Here is a 14,408-nt window from a genome sequence, read left to right as displayed (position 1 = left end):
ACCCTACAATGCGCATGATAGCTCCTAGCCTAAAGTGTCAACAGTGTCGCTGTACACAAACCCTGCTCTAGGGGAACAGAGTGGGATAAGTGGGTGAAACAGAAGAATAAATTTAAGAGGAGGAATGAAAATATTTAAAGCACTAGATGGAATGTTTAATTAAAAACACCCATATATTTAGTAGCATTTTCTTCACTAGAATACTATATATGAAAATTTAAAAAAAACAAAAACTTAAAAACAAAATGAAAAATACAAAATGATGGTCCCACCCTCTTTTTTATTGTTAATCCTCACCTGAGGATATTTTTCCATCGATTTTTAGAGAAAGTGCAAAGGATGGAGGGAGGGAGAGAAAGAGAGAGAAACAATGATGTGAGAAGGACACACTGATTGGTTTCCTCCCGCAGGCCAGGGATCAAACCTGCAACCCAGGTATGTGCCCTTCACTGGGAATCGAACCTGGGACCCTTTGGTCTGCAGCCTGATGCTCTAACCGCTGAGCAAAACTGGCCAGGGCAATAGTGCCGGCTCTTTCATTTATTTCCTTCTAGCATTTCTTTTGATCTTTAATGAATAATGTATTTCTATACCTGTATTTTTAAGCTGTTTCATATTTCGCTTTATAGAATTCTTTTAATATATGCGTCCAGCAAATACATATTAACATTTCTGTAAACTTTCCGTTTATCATGCGAATAAAGTACTTGTTTTACTGATATGTTTTACTTAATTCTTCAATTGTTAGCAATTGGGCCATCTCCAATTTCTCACAATCATGAATAGCCTACACATAGCCTGTAAAAAAAAAGACTGTCCATTTGAATCAACACTTTTGCTACATGGCAGTTCTGTGGTTTTTGGTAACTGGTTTTGAACCAATGCCCCTCAGCTCCTGGCACAAAAAAAATGTATTCAATTTGAGCCAAGTAGTAACCTATGAAAGATGTGCCAAGGACTTGCCAATAGATCATTGTGTTGATCCAGTAAGAAAACTAGGTTGCAGTGTGACCTCTACAACCAGTTGCTTTTGACTATTGGCACAGCTTCTTTTCTTTCAAAGGCTGAAAAATACTTGTCACTCTCAGGGGTTTAAAAACTAGGATATGGTCTGGTACTAACCTATATGCGTATTAAGTGTTCAAATATTTGTTGAATGAACTAGTTTCACTTCACTAGGGACAACTATAAATTATGAAATTCAGTTTGTACGATACTAACCTCTTCTTTTTCCAAGAACTCCCTGACATCAGGGTCCTGTAACATGGTAGGATGGTTCACAATCCTCTGAAGGTACCTATGGAGTAAGCAGTTATTTGGTTAGTCAGGCTGGCCTCAAAGGATTTGGGTGTCATACAGTGCCGGCAGGGTTACAATGTCTTTCATTACTTTCAAATGGACTCAGAGAAGGCACTTAAGTATAACTCTGCTTGTAAGCACATTCAAGTTCATGTTCTTCACATTTCTAAAAGAAGAAGAAAATAACTGGTCAGGAAGAGACCTCAGAGTTATTCATACTTAATTGTCCAAGGAGAGCATGACTGTCTGCCTGCCTATTCAGGACGGGGAAAGAAAAGATGGCCTGTTCCTAAGCTGGGAAGGCAAGAGACTTAGGAGAAAAGTCAGACATACTTTAAAGGTGTGAGTCTTTAATTCACCCAAGTTTCTCATCTCCAGTGAACGTCTCACAGTTGAGTCTAAGGCTTCAGTTTCTCACTAGTTCTCATGTTATTCAGGAAAATGGTTGTATGGCACTTACCTTTCTAAAGCAGCCCTCCGTTTTTCAAGAAATTCTGCAGAAGAGGAATCTTCTTTCCCAACTTTTACTTTCGTCATTCCTGGAATAGAATTTATAAAGCAAAAATAATTAATAATCATCATAAAATGAATAAACTGGGGGGGGGGGGGAAGCCCACAGGAGGAAAGGCAATGAGAACAGCACTATAAAACAGAGCCAAAGGCCACTTCTATGTCACCAGCAGGCATTAACAAAAGGTTATTCACCTGAGAGTCATTTGTGATGAAATTAGTCTCAAAGTGCTGAAGATTCTAAACTCTGGGACTTACAGAGTCTATATTTTCTAAAAGGGGGGCCATGGGACTCTGAGTATAGATTAAACACCAACTGAGGATGATGGGAAGGTTCCTTGACCCCCAATCTCCAAACCTCCATCCCCATCCAATTTACATTTCAATTTGAAAGGAGGAGCAATCATTTAAGTTTCCTGGATACCAATACAAATACACACACACACCCCTACCTGTGGACGCTAACACCAGAACTTTCTACTATACCCAAGGAAAGAGAACATGTTAAAACTTGCTATTTCTCTAGACCTCATGAGACTTATAGAAAAACATTGGAAACATTTATTTCCAAATCACAAGACTCTACATTGTTATATGAAGTAGTTTCATATACTAAGTAGAAAGTATACTGCAGAAGAAAGCAAAGAATAAAAACCTAAGCAGAATTGAAGGCCACAGGCTTACCTATTAGGCTCTTCTCAGGTGGAGGAGGGACAATGAAGCCATTCTGAGAGTGTTTCTCTGAAAGCTTCTCGTAAAGACCCAGAAAGTCACTAAATCTTCTTTTCACTGCAAACTGTTTACTTCTGAACATTGGTAAGCTCGTCTTGGGGACAGAAAAAACAGAAGGTAATTTCATTCCAAATAAGGAATGAAGGAGTATCTTGACAGTTGTCCAGCTAACATCAAAGAATTTATTTCCCAGATCCCTGTCTTAGCCACCTGGTAAACAACTTTGTCCAAGGCTGCGATTCTTAAATACTTTTTTGAGCTATAGTCTGGAGTCTACAGAGCTCTTATCAGAATAATGACTTTAAATGCACAAAGTATATAGGATTACAAAAGACAATTAATTCAATTCAAGCATACAGTTTTATTCCCAGATTAAGAACCCCTGCTTTAAGGAAACATGTTGAAGTCTAATATAAAGTTAGAATTCTATGGTCACTTATACCCCATTCATCCTGCACTGATTTATTAAGGGTATCAGCTGCTAGAATTAAAGCAGCCAAACTAAAGACAAGACAGAGCTTCTAAGGAGGAGGATCACATGAAATGTCTATACTGTAGAAACTTTAACCCCTAAGGTGTCACAGGATCTAGAATGTACAGGGAGCAGAAAGACAAGTAGTAGAGAGAGAACACAAAGGAGATGTCTAGTAAAAAAGACTAGGCCAACGTCATAATGAGAGACCATTTAATACTCACCAGATACGCAAACTTTAAGGAGTATCAATAGGAACTTTTACACACTGCTGACAGGAGTATAAATTGGTACAAAGACTTTTTAAAAGTTTGTATTCCTTTTTTTCAACATTTGCATGACCCAGGGAAACTATTCCCGGTTATATACCCTACAGAAACTCTTCTATGTGTACACAAGGAGATGTGTGCAAGAATGTTCACAGTTCATAAAAACTGCAAACATGCCAGATATTCACAGCATAAAAACATATACATTATGCTATAATCACACAATAAACTAACTACAGCTACACACAACATGAATGGGTCTGAGAAATAATGCTAGTAAAGAAAGCACTATTTTCAGTATGATGCCATTTTTATGAAATTCAATAAAGCGCAATGATATATTGCTTAGAGATACAAATGAAGACTTTTTTAATTTTTTTATAAAGGAGAGACAACTCAGGAGAGTAGTCACTTCTAAGGTGTGAGGCAGGGGATATGACAGGGAGAGACACACAGGTGGATTCAACACTACTCATCTTAAGAATGGTGGTATGGCCTGGGCCAGTTTGGCTCAGCAGTTAGAGCATTGGCCGGCTCCCCGGTTTGGTTACTGTTAAGGGCACGTACCTCGGTTGCAGTTTGTCCCTGGCCCCGTTAGGGTCGTGTGGGTGGCAACCACTCAACATGTCTCTCTCACATCGATGTTTCTTTCTCTCTCTTCCTCTCTCTCTCCCTCCCGCTCTATCTGAAGATACATGCAAAAATGTCCTTGGGTGAGGATTAAAAAAAAAAAAAAAGAGTGGTGGTATGGCTCTGGCTGGTTTGACTCAGCAGTTAGAGCGTCAACCCACAGACAAATAAGTCGCGGGTTCGATTCGGTCAAGGGCACGTACCTCAGTTGCAGTTCGTCTTGGCCTTGGCCGGCTCGTGAGGGAGGCAACCAGTCAATGTGTCGCTCTCACATCGATGTTTCTCTCTCTCTCTCTCTCTCATTTCCACTCTATCTGATGATAAATGGAAAAATATCCTCCAGTGAGGGTTAAAAAAAGAAGAATGGTGGTAGGTCTGGGGCTTCGTTTTTTATGCTTCATAACTGGCATACAACATTGTGTAAGTTTTATATGCATTAATATTATATAAAAAAGGAAGACCAGACCTAACTAAGGGAAAAAGGAAAGGTTAGAGAAAGTATTAAAAGAAGCTCCATAAAGGAAACCTCAGAAGAACTGACAATTTTTAAACAGGTGATATATACTTTGGGGTAACCCACCAAACGAGCTCTAAGCCACAGAACTTAGCTCTAAGAGGAACAGGACTATATCAGACACACTGCATGTCTTAAAACTTACAAAGTTTCACACTGAAGTGTTAGCTTTCTGGAAGAAAAGTGGGAAGGTTCAGATGAGATTACCAAGGGGATATCCTGCAGGCTTGCTCCATCTTGAGTAAACTTGAAGGAAGATGTTGGCAAAGAAACAAAAGAAATACCCAGAAATAATCTGAATGATCACCTTCTTGGTATAAGAACCCAAGTCTATTAAGGTAGTCGTCAGCAGGGTCACTTGGACTCACCTGTGTTGTAACTTTATAGGCTACATAGGCATTCATACCGTCCCCTGTGGGAGGACAAGAAAGCAGGAGAGGATTATTCTGTAAACAGTGCTAATCTTGTTAACATTTAACCAGGCATCATAAGGCACAGGAGCACTGTATAAGAAGGGATACTTGTTTCATCTCCAAGCTTTATAAACTATCCTAAATTCAGTTCCTACTTTGCCTCAAGGCCTCCATGCACATCATGCCCCATGGATGCTGGCTGGGCCCCAGTTTGAGTTAGACAAGAGTCAGCCCCTGTGCAAAGCCAGGCTCCATTTATGCCCTCCACAAAGCAGCACTGGATACTGACAATCCATCAGTTGTTACCATGCCAATATTTGGGCTGGTTGCACCCATCTGTCTAAAACCAAACAATTCTCTTGCTGTATAAAGCAGGAGGAGGAGAAGGAAGCAACTGATGTAAAAGGAAACAAGTAGTTCTACCCTAAGCTAGCTCTGGGCTTGGTTTGCTCTTTCAGAAATACTGTCACAGCCCCCTCCATTGGTGCTGGGGGACATTGACCTCTCTCATCTAGTATGTTCACCCAGAGCAAAAGGCCTGGCCGGAAAAGACTTCAGCTGCCTGATGTCACAAAAATCTCTTTCCTGGAGAAATTGTTTTTTTGAAAAAGCCTTTGACTGTTCAATAATTTGGGACTCAAGCAACTGATTTTCTCTGTATTAGTGTCCTGACATAGGCCAGTTAGGGACATAAAGGCATCACATCACTGACTCCCTGAGCACCAAAAAGACATACAATGGATTGTAGATAGAGCTCCAGTGCTAGACTCTGGTGCATGGCATTGATTTTGCTCCTTTCCTCCCCACGTCTCGGTTCTCCCCCCACCAAACAGGAAACCTAGGTCAACAATTACTACTTGCTTAGCTTCTGAACTGGTCGTGGGGTAAGGGCCCAGGGGAGGTGCAGTACTGGTTCAGCAGGGTCACATACTGCAACTTGGGTTCAGTCAGACAGCTGGGAAAGTACACTAAGAAGCTGGAGCTTACACAGGAATAGAGGGCTTGCCTTCTCTACCTCTCTCCAGCCCCTACCAAGAGTATGTATAAAATGGAAATCATATATTAAACTTTAAAAATTACTTTACACTGATCATTGCTGTTAGTTCTCTTCTAAACCACTCATACTGCATTGCCTAATACTACTAAGGATGCTTACCACTGATAAGAGGAAAAAGATATCTAGATTTACTTTGTAGAAAAAGTATTCATAATTTCATTCACAGTTTAATAGTCATGGTCAACTATCCAAAAGGTCAATCCCATAATCTACTGCCTTCAATTAAGGAGAGTCTAAGTGCATATATACATAAAACACAGTAGAACAAAGCAGGATCTCCAGACACATTTCCTCATCGGAACAGGTAATACGCAGGCAATGTGTAAGAGAATAGAAAGACTTGCATGTACACAGAACTCACAAGATATAGAAATGGACTAGTTATACAGCAATTTTAAATTTACATTAACTTCCTAAATAATTTCAGAAAGTTTAAGATGGCATATGTAAATTACCAAGATTCCAAAAAGCATGTCCTGATTGAAGTAGGATTCTAATTGACTAAAACATGTGTGGGAATGAGAACCACGTGTTGAATAAACAGCCCACACAAACAGAAGGTGTTCTGATAAGATCAGGCCTTGAATATGAAAATGCTTTAGGCAGCTAGTTTCTTGGCATCAACATGACTAAGGGGGTGAAGGCGTATCACCAAAAGTGATTTGTATTTAAATATGATCCATGTAATTTTAAAAAATGGATTGAATTGTGTCCCCTAAAAAAGTTATGTTGAGCCCTGGCCAGTTTGGCTCAGTGGTTAAGTGTCAGCACGTGGACCGCTAATAAATACCTTAAAACCAACGTGCTTCATTCATAAACATTAGAGAGGCAACAAAGAATTCTGAACATGTAATCCAGAATTTCAGTCTAGGCTCTACCATGGACCACACTGTGCCATGACAAGAAAGCTACATTTCACTATTGGTCCTCAGTTTCCTCTGTTGTTGGATAAGGAAACTGTATAAGATGCTCATAAGTATCTTACTAGTACAACAGTCTAGGAAAAGTAAAACTCAACATTTTAATGACAAACTATTTTGGCATAAAGTGTAATCAGACTTTATAAATTCCTGTTCAGCATAGACAAAAGGTTGGAAATTACGTTTTTCCTCTTAACCACAGAAACACCATGCCTCTGTCAGGGATGTAAAGGATATACCCGCAACACGGAAAGTTGAGGCCTATTGCTCTCTGCTCACTAATAGCTTTTATAAGTTTGGGGCATGGGAAGTCTATCCTAAAAATCCAAGTTCTGGCCAAAGTTAAGTATTGTGCTTTTTGAAAATATAATTTCAGTTTGACTAAGAGTCAACCTGGGTATTTTTAGTCTTGACCTAAGAAAGAGAGGTGCAGACCTCCCCACTTCACGAGGATATCAAAAGTACATGATAAATGATATGTAACAAGAATTCCAAACTTCCTGAGGGAAAAATAAAATTCAGTATCTCCTAATTATAAAACATGTTTTGTTGGGTGTTTAAATGGAATTTATGGTCTCAAAAGGGAATAAGATGGTCTCATCAACTCTGTGGAGAAGGCAATGTTTGGGTTTTTAAACAGGGATTCTAATAGTATTTGATGTCTCTGATTTTTCTGCCTAAAGCCAAGAAAAGCCTAAATAAAGTAATGGGTAACTGATGTTTCTGTTCTTAGAAGGATAGTAAGGAATATAATTTTACAAGAAAGATTATAAGGAAGTACAATGGCTAGTTCAGTTCTAGAGGTAACCATCTAGAAATTAGCAAACTATACTTTTCCCCCCAGCCACATCCTGACATCACAGGGAGTCCCAAGTATACTTACCTATCTTCTCAGGATCAGTTATACCGACTGTCAAATCAAATTGGTCTTCCTGTTCTTCCTCCTCTAGCTTTTAAAGAGGACACAAACATGAGAGTTGATACCAAAAAAGCTATTAATTTTACCCTGTATTAATCTTGTATCAGTATTGTATCTAACATCAAGAGGCCTGGCTGGTTTGGCTCAGCGGTTAGAGCGTTGGCCTGTGGACTGAAGGGTCGCAGGTTTGATTCCTGCTCAAGGGCACATTACCTGGGTTGTGGGTTCGATCCCCAGCCCACTTAGAGTTGTGCGGGAGGCAAACAATCAATGTGTCTCTCTCACGTTGATGTTTCTTTTTCTCTCTCCCTCTCCCTCCCTACCACTCTGTCTAAAAATCAATGGAAAAATATCCTCGGGTGAGGATTAAAAAAAAAAAAAGATATATCCTTCTACGTATCAGTGTTCAGCTGTCCATTCCCAACAATCCCAATGAACCAACTTCCACAATTTTAAGTTGGAGTCTGCTCAAAGGTCTTTGTTACATCTATTATCTTAAAACCGTATTTTGATCAGAGTGAGTAATTACCAAATTTTGGAAAACTTGCCTCTGTCAGGGTAAAGAGGGAATGAAGAGACTATACTCTTGAACATGGAAGCTTCAGACACTAAATATCATTAGTGACCACTGAAGCCTCTGAATTATCTACTGGGTAATACATACTTTGCCCAAAAAAGAAATCCTTTATTGGATTCTGGCTATCAATTAACCACAAATACCTTCTTTTTTTTTTTTTGGTATGTGCCCCTAGCGGGAACCGAACCCGGGTCTCTCTGGACCACTGAGCCAAACCGGCCAGGGCCATAAATACCTTCTTCAACAGTCATTAATATTTACTCAAGGTTCACACTCAACTCAACTTCAGACTGGCAACACAGATCTAAAAATCCTAAAAAAACCAAGACCAGAAGCAGATTCTCACCTCCTCGTAGCTTTGCTGGGGCTTAGGAGAATCTGTGGCTTCCTGTGAAGGGAGAGATATGAGTGTTTTGGCTGGTACCTTCTTCTGATTATTCTGTGTGCTGTCCAGTGAAAGCTCCACTGTGGCATCTAAAAATAATTAATTTTATAACAAAGGTCAATAATGGGTCTTTCGTAGCTGAACTTTAGTTCTATAGGCTGTGACAAGAACAACAGAAACCACTCTCAATACTCAGAGGTTCTCGGACTAAGAGAATAAGAATCAAGGAATTTTTTACATGGATAAAAGCAGAGGATGGTAAGGGAAGTATTCTTCTAGCACAAGGTTAGTAGAGCAACATCTCTCATTTCTAAATAGAACTACTTGGCTACCTTCTCCTACATAGAATTTAGGCAAGAACCAGCTATTAAGCAAAAAGACTACATAGCCAAAGTAAATGTGCTAATTTACTTTACTCTTAGAAGCATTCCTTTAAAGCCTTATCTAAATCCTATTTATTTATTTATTTTTAACATATTATCAGCGACTCTAATATTTATTACTATTACTTTTTTCTTTATTGATTTTAGCGGGACAGGAAGGAAGAGGAAGAGAGAGATAGAAACATTCATGAGAGCCCTGGCCGGTTTGGCTCAGCGGTTAGAGCATCGGCCTGCGGTCCTGAGAGACCCGGGTTCGGTTCCCGCTAAGGGCGTGTACCTTGGTTGCAATTTGTCCCCGGCCCTGGTTGGGTTGTGCGGGTGGCAGCCACTCGATGTGTCTCTTTCACATTGATGTTTCTCTCTCTCTCTCTGTTCCTCTCTCTCCCTCCCACTCTACCTGAACAAAAAATGGAAAAATGTCCTCGGGTGAGGGTAAAAAAAAAAAAAAAGAAAAAGAAACATTCATGAGAGAGAACACTGACTGGCTGCCTCCTGCCCACCCCCCAATGGGGATTTGGCCCACAACCTGGGTGCGTGCCCTGTCTGGGAATTGAAACGGCAACCTCTTGCCACATGGGTCGACGCTCAACCACTGAGCCACACCAGCCGGGTAGATTACGTTATATTTAATATGTGTGGTCCAAGAAGGATAAAAAGACATGTGTAATATCTAAAAATCTTTCTAATCAAAACAGTTTTTAAAAATAGTGCTTAAGAGCTGCCTTTGTCTATCTGGAAAAATTTCCTTGAACAGAACAACTCATTCTCTAAGTAATCTAGAGAGGGTACTTTTAAAAGAGCATTATGTACCATTTTTAGGCATTAACATGTTTTAGGCAAAAAAAAAAAAATGCACTTTCAACTCAGAGCAATGGAGCTAGAAGTTCCACACCTAAATAGTTCAGATTTTGGTTTGGCTTGATTAGTCAGTATTCAATTTTAGCCCTTAGGGAATTCAAAGAAAGTGGTTTCTTTTTCTTTTTTAGACTTTCATTTGGAGCTAAAATGAAACCAGAGATGGAGGCCTATAAGGCGTAACCAAATCCTACATCAATGTGCTAATCATTAAATGTGAATCATGTCTACAAACAAGGTTGTCACACTGTTGGAATCCAGTCCCTATCAGGAAAAAAAGAGAGGTGGTAATATAATCTGATGCTGATATGGGCATACAAAACAAAAAAGTATACATAAGAATTTAGGATTCTTTGAAACAAGCAACTAGCTGAAGTATGTTCAAGATATTCACATCATGTAGTCCCCACATAAATAAGTTAACAAATGTGTTTGGAAATGAAACAAGAAGAGGCGCTTCTTATTTAAAACCACTGGCTTAATGGAGTGCAACTAAGAGTCTTTTGAAGAGCTGTGGATTTTCTACTGAAATTCATGTGACAAAGATGTCAAAACTTACACTAAAAATGCTTCTTTCTCTGTACTCCAGCGCTCCTCCCCACCCCTGTACTTTTGATAAGAGTGATGTTAAAGCCTTTGGGCTCCATCCATCACAGAGACTCTGATCATCACTAAACTAATCATGTGGAAAATATAATCAGAACATCTGAGAAGTTACTAAAGTCCTAAACTAAATGTCTCACTGTAAGCATTCCTTTCTGTAGATATATTTTGTTTTACCCTCACCTGAGGACATTTTTCCATTTTTTGTTCAGATAGAGTGGGAGGGAGAAAGAAAGAGAAACATCGATGTGAAAGGGACACATCAAGTGGCTGCCTCCCACACAACCCAACTAGGGCCGGGGACAAACTGCAACCAAGATACGTGCCCTTGGTGGGAAGCGAACCCGGATCTCTTTGGACCACAGGCCGACGCTCTAACTGCTGAGCCAGCCAAACCGGCCAGGGCTGTAGATATTTTTAATTCTTTTTTAGTAGTGAGGCAGGTATTGGCTGGTTATGAAAGTAGTAGGGGAATGAAGTAAATCAGAATCCTCATTAGTAATAAATATGTCCCTAATAAAGATCTGCTATATGTTCACATGCATAAAACACAACCATAGGAGCAACTCAGTTACACTAAGATTTCAGATCTTCTTAGAAAACCTTCTTTTCAACTTGCCACATATCTAAAAATAATTCATTATTTTGCACTTTTCCAGAAACTTTATCCAAAAAAATAATCACTATCAGAATGAATAAAGAGTGTGTACTTTAAGTTTTAGAGATGAAAAAAATTGAAAAATCTTCTAAATCTTTATAGACCTTCTAACCTTTTCTTCCCTTTCAGGTCTTTTAAATTTCCTAGCTGAATTCTAATGTGGTCTTCCCAGAATCTTAATCTTCCACCCTCTCATCCGGCCCCTTCCTCACCCTTTTTCCCTTCAAGGAAGGATTCCATTCCCATGGCAGCTTCCCCTCTATGAAGAGGTTCTTCCAGTTCTTCCCTCTTACCCCAGGTAGAATACCACAGTTCAAACCACCCCCAGGGCATTTCCCTTTGCATTTCAGATTTAAAGTATCTAAAACCCTAACTCACTTTCCTCTCAAAGCCAGTTTCTTCTTTAGAATGTAGTTCTCAAATAGTACCATTTTCTTCTCAATCCTTGGACTTGAAACCTTTAAATCTGTCTTCAATGCTGATTTTTGGACACTCATTATGTGTTGATTTCTCTTTGGAAAGTTTTCACCTTTCCCTTCCTACTTCCATTACCTTATTTTTGCTTTGTCATTTCATTTTTTAACTAATTTGTGAATGTCTTCTTAAGTCTCTAGTCTTTGCTGCAATCCATCTTATATAATAATTCCACTGGATCAATCTTCCTAAAACATTATGTTGCCCATATCACTTTCCTTATTCAAAACTGCCAATGGCTCTTAATTGGCCCCAGGATGAAAATTTAACCTAATTATGAGGTTAAATTCTAAATTATGAGGATATCTAAAATCCTCATAAACTAGGAGACCTGACTTGGGATGGTGAACACACAATGCAATATACAGATGATGTACTATAGAATTGTACACTTGAAACCTACATAATTTTATTAACCAATGTCACCTCTACAGATTCGATTAAAAATAAAATATAGTGAATGTTAAACCAAAATAAATAAACAAACAAACAAACAAACACATATAATCCTCCTAAAATACATTCCCAGCCCTATCTTCCATGGCTTCTCTAAGAGCTCCGGGCTTGGCTCACCAGTTTTACTGACCATCCCTCAAACACACCTTATACTTCCTCCCAACCATTTGTACCTTTTCTTCTTTCTTCCTACATAAATTTTGCTTCTTCCAGAAAATCTTCCAAGGTCACTCTAGAGTAGAATTTCTCAATGTGGGCACTACGAACATTTTGGGCTGGATAATTCTTTGGTGTAAGGGTCTGTCCTGTGTATTGTAGTGTTCAGCATTCATGACATCTATACACCAGGTACTGGTCTCATTTACAGGTGTGACAACCAAAAATGTTTTCACCATGGCCAAATGTCTTAGCAGGGAGAGGGAAAAATCACCCTGTTGAGAACAGGGACGTGCCTTTCAACAAAAAAAATTAGTGGGCTCAAAATGTTAATAGCACCAATTTTAAGAAGTCCCCGTTCTATACTAGTGTTTTTCAAACTGCAGATTGTTTAATAAAACTTGTGCCCAGCCGGTGTGGCTCAGTGGTTGAGTGTCGACCCATGCACCAAAAGGTTGCTGGTTCGATTCTGGGCACATGCTCAGGTTGTGGGCCCAATCCCCAATAGGGGGTATGAAGGAGGTGGCTATTCGATGTTCTCTCATCGATATTTCTATCTCTCTCTCCCTCCCCTTCCTCTCTCTCTAAAAACCAATGAAGAAAAAAAACTTATTTCAGTTTTATACAAGTATGTATATATTTTGGATGATAATATAAAATGTATTTCATACTACGAGTCTTGGTCATAAAAGTCTAAATCCACTGCTTTAGTCTGATCTCAGAGCTCTCTCAGATTCCATTACTTAGTATTTCTATCATTCCTCTGATTACATTTATAGTACTGTTTAACAGTTTGTCTAGTTGACATTCTTAAGTAACTGTATATTTATGTCTTAATCCCTAAACCTGCAAGAATATTGATGACAGGGACTGTGTTTTATATGTTTGGAATCCTCCACAATCCTATAGTTAAGACTCTAATATGTATAATATGTAGACATGTATTTTTTTGGGGGGAGGTTACTTTTAGCTCAGTAATTTAGAAGATTCCTAGTACAAGTATTGAGTCCATACTTGCCTGCAAAGAGATCCTGTGGCTCTTGGTCTTGTTCCTCATGGATTCCATTTTCTTTGGAGCCACTGTTGATAGGAAAGGAAGTAATTCTCTTTGGAGACTGGGGCTTACTCTAAAAACAAAGAGATACTGTGAATAAGAGAGTACCATTAAAAAAAAAAACCTATAAAGTGCCTTTTTTTTTATTTTTGAGAAAAATATTTATTCTGGCCCTGGCTGGGTAGCTCAGTTGGTTAGAACATTGTCCTGATATGCCAAGGTTGTGAGCTTGATCCCTGGTCAGGGCACATACAAGAATCAACTGAGAAGGAGAAATGTGATTGGACAGGTTATCCCCCCTGTCCCAAATCATCTCTCTCTCCCTCACTAAAATCAATCAATCAATAAACTAATTTTATATATGCATGTATGCATAACCAACAGACACAGACAACAATGCTAGGGGGAGGGCAGGATGGGGAGGTAGGTGTCTAGGGGGGAAAAAGGGGAAATATCTGTAACAAAAATAAATAAATAAAAATTGGGAAAAATAATTAATTAAATTTTTTTAAATGCATGCCAAGTTAGAGTGTTGGCCCACAGACCAGAAAGTCTTGGGTTTGATTCCAGCCAAGGGCACGTACCTCAGTTATGGTTTGCCCCTGGCTCTGGTCGGGGTTGTGCAGGAGGCAGCCAATCGATGTGTCTCTCTCACATTGATGTTTCTTTCTCTCTCTCTCTCCTACCCCGACCCCCATTCTATCTGAAGCTATTTGAAAAAAAATCCTTGGGCGAGGATTAAAAAAAAAGCAGCCTGTAGACAAGTTCCTTGTAGCCCCCCCCCCCCAAAAAATCTGAATCTTAATTTAAGGCAATATGCATTTTTTCTTTTAAAAAATATTTTATTGATTTTTTTTAGAGAGAGAGAGGAAGGGCAGGGAGAGAGAAAGAGAATTAATATGACAGCAGAACATCGATTGGCTGTCTGCTACACGACCCCTTATGGGGGATGGAGCCCACAACTGGGGTATGTGCTTTGACCAGGAATCAAACCAGCAATCTCTTGGTGCATGGCACAACGCCCAACCAACTGAGCCACACTGGCCAGAGCAAGGCAATATGCATCTTGATG

The 14,408-nt window shown here is 39.4% G+C and overlaps 1 protein-coding gene across 3 annotated transcripts in view; it reads right to left on the bottom strand.

Annotated features, from left to right (window-relative positions):
* Positions 1-14,408, bottom strand: part of SNX1 (sorting nexin 1) — a 39,824-nt gene that overhangs the window by 8,937 nt on the left and 16,479 nt on the right. For all 3 annotated transcript variants that reach the window (XM_036265360.1, XM_036265352.1, XM_036265367.1), the window contains 7 exons: positions 13,301-13,409; positions 8,659-8,786; positions 7,700-7,766; positions 4,795-4,838; positions 2,494-2,635; positions 1,760-1,838; positions 1,222-1,297 (listed from right to left, as the gene is read on the bottom strand). In XM_036265360.1, the coding sequence (XP_036121253.1) occupies positions 1,222-1,297; positions 1,760-1,838; positions 2,494-2,635; positions 4,795-4,838; positions 7,700-7,766; positions 8,659-8,786; positions 13,301-13,409 (645 nt within the window). The remainder of the gene's footprint in view (positions 1-1,221; positions 1,298-1,759; positions 1,839-2,493; positions 2,636-4,794; positions 4,839-7,699; positions 7,767-8,658; positions 8,787-13,300; positions 13,410-14,408) is intronic.

Source organism: Molossus molossus, unplaced genomic scaffold, assembly GCF_014108415.1.
Source record: "Molossus molossus isolate mMolMol1 unplaced genomic scaffold, mMolMol1.p scaffold_m16_p_1, whole genome shotgun sequence".
NCBI classification, from domain to species: Eukaryota; Metazoa; Chordata; class Mammalia; order Chiroptera; family Molossidae; genus Molossus; species Molossus molossus.
This window is presented reverse-complemented; position numbering and strand designations above follow the sequence as displayed.